Source organism: Panthera pardus, unplaced genomic scaffold (assembly GCF_024362965.1).
Source record: "Panthera pardus isolate Hobbes unplaced genomic scaffold, ASM2436296v1 HiC_scaffold_16, whole genome shotgun sequence".
Taxonomy (NCBI): Eukaryota; Metazoa; Chordata; class Mammalia; order Carnivora; family Felidae; genus Panthera; species Panthera pardus.
Window position 1 is genome coordinate 156,574,910 of NW_026526721.1, and position 6,000 is coordinate 156,580,909.

The window sequence follows — 6,000 nt, forward strand, 5'->3', positions numbered from 1 at the left end:
CGCTGGGAGATGCGGCAGCAGTGTGTGCTGTCTCCCCGCACAGTGTCCTGGGTAAGCCGAGGGGGCCGTGGTCCTGGGCACCTGCAGGAGGGGGTCGGAGGTGGGAGGTAAAGCAGCAATGCAGATAAAACCGCGTTTCCGAACCGAGTCTGCATGTCTGCGAGAAAAGGGCTGCCAGATTAAACAAAAGGAAATAGTTGGCGACACCAGGGATCTTTTTAGAGACTTTTGCTCTGCCAAAGGGCATTCGGTCTCACAAACTTCACAAACGCCCGGGAGATGCCCTGCAGCGTGGTTCCAGGTCACGTGATGACAACGCTCCTCTTTTGCTGAGCACTTTTTTAATGACCCTGGGCCGGCGGGAGAAGCTCTGCTCCAGTGGGTGAGGAATACCTGGGGGCTGGGAGACAGGGAGGGAGTTGTGCAGGCGTTTTGTCAGTGAGTAGAAGAGGGGAGACACCACAGGGAGCAAGAGGGCCAAACAAAGGTGTTTCTTTCTTGTTTTTAAATATGACTTAGAGATGTTAGGTGCAAGGCACCAGTGGACAGAACAGCCTGAAGATAGTGGGGAGCTAGGAGGAGCCTGGAAGACAGGGCCGCGGAGTTGTAGGGAGAGGGTCAAGCACACGGCAGGCCGAGGACAGCCCCGGTTCTCCTGCCTCATGGCATACCAGACTTGCTGGGGGCAGGGCGGGGGGGCAGGGGGGGACTGTCAAAAGTGTGACCCCTGAACTCTCTGTTTCTAAGACTGATTCGGTGGGCGGGGCTGCATGTTAAATCCTTCAGATGACTCCAGTGTGGGTGGGTCACGGGCCACACTTCGGACCCTGCAGGTGGTACCCCAGCCTTCCAAGGTTCCGACTTGGGTGACACGCCGAGAAGCCAGGTGCAGAGGCAGCCTCCCTCGCTTTTGGCTGAGAACGCGCACGCCTGCTTAGTTAAGGGGCGAGGCCGTGGCCACTGTTGTGCTGAAGTCTGAGTCTTGTTAGTAAAGTGGGTTAGAGCTCCTCTGCCAGGAGTGAGGGAGGCTGGGAGGTTTGGGGTCCCGAAGAGATTGACGACTTCCGTGGGGTCTGGCAGATTAGGACGGCACCCTGTACGGAGTCGTCCAGCAGTTTTTAGCGGCCAGTCCCAGGTACCTCACCTGTTTTCCCGCGTGGTCTCCCTGCTTTCCTGTCCCCCTACGTTTCGTGACTGCGTGTGCCGGCACGGTGCCAGTTCGCTGTCTTTCTTACGGTGGAACTTGGATTCTTCACAACAGGCAGTTCAGAGTTCTGCCTAGTACTGCAAGGAAACCGAAGTGACAGCTGAGCAGATCCGTCCTGGGAGTTTGCAGAGTGTGCTGTGTTCTTTTGTGTGACGGGCGGTCAGGTGTGGCCACAAGAGAAGACACAGGCTCAAGAAAGCAAAGTTTGTTATACTCACAGGACCTAGAAAGAGGTCACTGAATGCCACGAGGCGGGACAGGGAAGCACGAGACTTTGGTCATGTGGCAGAAAACAAGCGTGAAGGGAAAGTGAGGCCAGAACTTTTATTGGGTCCTTCAGGAGAGGCAAGGCCGGGCGCGGCAGACGGTTTAGGACCGGCTAGTGGACCAGCTTCGGTAGGCTCTGAGATCCGTGGCTGGTCACTCGTTCCCTGGTGCCCGGCCCTGGACGACTGAGGCAGAGGGACGCTGCCTCCTGGGTGGTGGGCAGGACAGAAGAGGCGTGGCACTGCTGGACTGCTAGCTGGCAGGTGACCGGCGTGGTCCCGGGTGAGCCCTTCGCCATCTCTGAGAATGGGCCGCTCCAGGAGGCGGCCTCTCCCTTGCCAGAAAGGGCTTTTTAAGCAGCAAATGTCATGATATGCAGGAAAGAAAAAATGTAAACACACAAGGAATACTCAATCTGCATTTCTTCTCATCTTGGTATCTTTACTATTGCAGGTAAAAAGTTGGTGCCGTGCACGTGTTGGAAAGCTATGTTCTACATTTCAAAATGAGTTACAGTGAAGAAAACATGTTGACTCTCCATAGGGAATTGAATAATTTAATGATCGGGAACTAGGGTTGCATGTTTGATTTAGAAGAGGGTGACTTTTAATCAGCTGGAGTTGAGAAAGTCTTGTTTATCTAACAAAAGCGTGTACCTTCTGTGGGGTTTGTTTCTTACGCTTTCTAGTGCGCCATTTTCTGTTTAAACTGAGGTTTTTCTTCGGGAGAAGTTAAATATGAGCGTTTTGATAGAGACGGTGGGAGTGCGATGCATGCTCCTCCCCCGAAGTCACATGTGTGTTGTTTTCCTTTTCCTTAAGTGGTGAGACAGCGTTCAAAAATATGACCATTCCCTACGGATGGGCAAAAAGGCCGATGCTCCAGCGAATTGGCAAAATGCACCCTGACATTCCGGTTTCGGTGATCTATGGCGCCCGATCCTGCATAGATGGCAATTCCGGCACCAGCATCCAGTCCTTGCGACCACATTCGTACGTGAAGACGATAGTAAGTGTGGGGTCAGTCTGGGCTTCCAGTTGCAGGTGCAGCCTGCTCCGTCGTGTCGGCCTGCGGGCAGATTCCGCGTCATCCCCGAGCGTTCAGAGCCTCCGTCAGGACCTGATGCCACGTGTGACGACGGACAGGGCTTGACTCGCACACCTGTCCAGGCCAGCCTTGCCTGTCCCTAGAGCTGTGGCATCTCCCACGCGGGAGAAGGACACTCCAGTGGCCCCTGAGCAGCTCCCCCCTCACAAGGCAGCATGTTCTCCCTCGGTTCACTTGATCTGCTGGCGCGGGTCAATTTAGAATGGCTCTCTGCATGGAAACTTGTAGTAAGGTCCAATAGATCTTTCCCTTGGTTCTCAGATTCTTTAGTTGATGGAGATACATAAAAGGTACTGCAGATCAGTGTTGCTCATCCCCTTACGTTTTATTTCTGTGTAGCTTTGTCACTTTCATTGCTAGGTGCCTTGTTTATGTCCTCGTGTTTTTTTAAATGCCTTTGCTCACCGACCTCCTGACGCCTTCCTTTCCCAGGCCATTCTCGGGGCGGGGCATTATGTGTATGCAGATCAACCGGAAGACTTCAACCAGAAGGTCAAGGAGATCTGTGCGACCGTCGACTGAGCATACTGGCGGGGACGTGGGGCAGCCTGCGGACTGATACGGTGCCTCCGCGATAGTCACAGTCCCCCCTGCAGAGTAAGGACTGCAGCAAAAGACCAAGCGGTCTTGTCGACTGTCCTTCGCACACACTTTTCTTTGTGAAGTTGCCTGCACATTTAACTCAGTTAGTGCCTTCTAGAAGAATGGCTTTCCTTTCTCCTACACAAAATCAAACTATTCAAGAGTCTCCAAATCTAATAGCTTTAATAAAAGGTTATCTGTCCCTCTGCTGTACTGAAAGATTGTCACTTTTCAACTGAAATAGTACTACTTTCTGTCTAACTTTGTTGTGTCCAGTACTTTTTATATTTCAGTCTATTTTGCCAATTAAACAAGTGACTACTGGGTCTATAACTTTATATACTGGAAAGGTGCACTTTATTTTCTTTGCTTGTATTTACCATGTCTAATGACTGATCTAGGTCATCACGATTTTGTGTAAAAATTTATCACTTGTTTAGAATCCTCCTCTTTGTTTTTGAAGTGGAGTGCTGATGAAACGGCATTTTGGTTTAAAAAGGTGGGAGTTGATCACCAGCATTAATTTCTGTGCTTTTCCTCTGTTCTCTATTTAAGGCTGCAAAGCCATGGTCAACATTTTAAATGTGGCTCATCCTGATGTATCTCAACAACATAATTCCTTGACATCTTTTATATCTGGTATAATTGTGTACTTCCAGGGAAACACGACATTAATACTTACGCGATTTAAGGACTGCACAGCCCTAACTAGACGTCTGTCCTTTCTTGCCCCGTCAACACTCTTTTCTAGGAGCCAGCTGCAGCAGAAGGAACAGACTTCCTTCCGAGGGGATGTTAAGACTGTTACCTTCCAGTAAGCCGTCGTGTATTGTCGTTAAGCTCGAACTCTCGTCGATGGGTGCTGAAACGGGATTACGTTTTAACCACTGAAATAGACAAATAGGTGGTGCTCTTATGTCTCAAGGCACCAGAAGGGAGATGGCACTAGGTGGTTGGGGTTCTTTGGTTTTCATTTGCGAGGTTTGTGTTGATGAAATGATACACATACTTGAAGTTATATTATGAAAACTGTATAAGGTTGATGGAACTCTTTGACCATAACTGCCATCAAGTATAACACTTTGTTGCTGTTTTAAAACGAGGAAAACTTTGAAACTGTGAAAATTACCATGTGGTAACTGGCTGCTGAGAAGACGCTCCAAAAGAGGAAGTTGAACAGGATTGTGAGCAACAAGGCATCTTTGCCTTACGTTCCAGTAACATTGCTTGTCTGGGAGAAAGGTGGTTATATAAATAAAAACGGTGAACTAGAGCAAAGAAAGGTTTAATGGTTTTGACTGTTACCTTTTTTAAATGGTTGATTAGGAAATCTACAGTTAAGAAACATAAGGTTGTATCGTGTTGATTAACTGCCAGAAAGACCGAATGTTCTGTTTTCAACCATACCTTCCCTACTAAGGAAAAGGCAAATTGTACTGAAGCACAACAGATAGTTCCCAGCGAACAGTTCGTCTCACTTGGCACCTAAACTAGGTTACGGCCAAAGGTAACACGAGAGCCCAGGCACGCTGCCCGAGTTCTCTGCCTGACGAACAAAAGTAGTCTGTACTTTGCAGTTAGTGTCTTTGAGGGCTAGCTCCAAACCTTTAAGTGGTACAAGTAATTTGGGGACTGTTTTTGCATTTTTGACACGCTCTGCAGTCTCTCTTAATTGGGCAAATGACAGTTTTCACTGGTACAGGAGGATTTCTGTGAAGGAAACTTGGTCCCAACCCTTGGAGGGAAGCTACTAGTTCGCTTAGTAAGTGGAGTTTCTGGCCACGACATGCCAGGTGATTCGGGGAAAAGATGTACCCAGATGTCAGGTGGAACTTATTTTCCTGCTAACTGATTTTGCTTTATTTGAAAAATATTGTCAGCCTTCTTAAAAGTTGAATCTTCCCTTAGGTTGTACAACGTGTAACCTTGTGAAAATTGAGCTAGCAGAGACGGTCTCGGTCCTCAAAATTCCTGAGAATACAGTGGGTGCTAAATGTTTTCCTAAAAAAATTCTATTACGGTATTTGATCTTTGCTAAATTATGCACAGTGTACTTTAACTGGATTTTACAGAATAAATTTTACTGTGATAGTTGCACAAAGCTGCTGTATTTTTCTTGGGTTTTTGGTGTGGCCCGGTCTGTTGACACGAGTCACTGTAGGACCATGGATCCAGTGGGTGTGCGGGAAGTAACACTGGTGGGCGTTGGGAGGGAAGGCTGCTGTGCGGGACTCCGACGGCCACGCACGGCTGTTCCTGGCTTAGTGCCTCCCTTAGTGGGATGTCCGCTTCCTTCTAAAACGAATTTTCAAAACAAAGTTTTCCTAGAGTTGGTTTCAGAATAGTATTTAGAAAACACTTTTGAAACGTCTCTATATATGGGGCACCTGGGTGGCTCAGTCGGTTAAGCATCCGACTTTGGATCTCGCAGGTCGTGAGTTCGAGCCCCACGTCGGGCTCTGCGCTGACAGCTCAGAGCCTGGAGCTGCTTCGGATTCTGTGTCTCCCTCTCTCTCTGCCCCTCCCCCACTCATGCTCTGTCTCTCTCTGTCTCAAAAATAAACACTAGAAAAAAAAAAAAGAGTGGACTGAAATGAGAAATGCATAAAGATGCACGAGGTCACAATGATGGTTAAAACACCAAAACTAGGGGCGTCTGGGCCGCTTAGTGAGTTAAGTCTAACTCTTGGTTTCAGCTCGGGTCATGATCTCACAGTTCATGAGTTCAAGCCCCGCGTCAGGCTGTGTGCTGACAGTGCAGAGTCTGCTTGGGATATTCTCTCTCTCCCCCTCTTTGCCCCTCCCCCACTCACTGTCCCTTGAAAAGTAGATAAATA

The 6,000-nt window shown here is 48.8% G+C and overlaps 1 protein-coding gene across 2 annotated transcripts in view; it reads left to right on the plus strand.

Annotated features, from left to right (window-relative positions):
* The window catches only part of ABHD5 (abhydrolase domain containing 5, lysophosphatidic acid acyltransferase), a 31,519-nt gene extending 26,255 nt beyond the window's left edge, over window positions 1–5,264 (plus strand). The window contains exons 6-7 of one of the 2 annotated variants that reach the window (XM_019418550.2): window positions 2,296–2,482; window positions 3,014–5,264. In XM_019418550.2, coding sequence (XP_019274095.1) covers window positions 2,296–2,482; window positions 3,014–3,103 — 277 coding nt within the window. In that variant the 3' untranslated portion in view covers window positions 3,104–5,264. The remainder of the gene's footprint in view (window positions 1–2,295; window positions 2,483–3,013) is intronic. The other variant, XM_053904134.1, reaches the window with a different exon arrangement.
* Window positions 5,265–6,000: the final 736 nt, after the last annotated feature.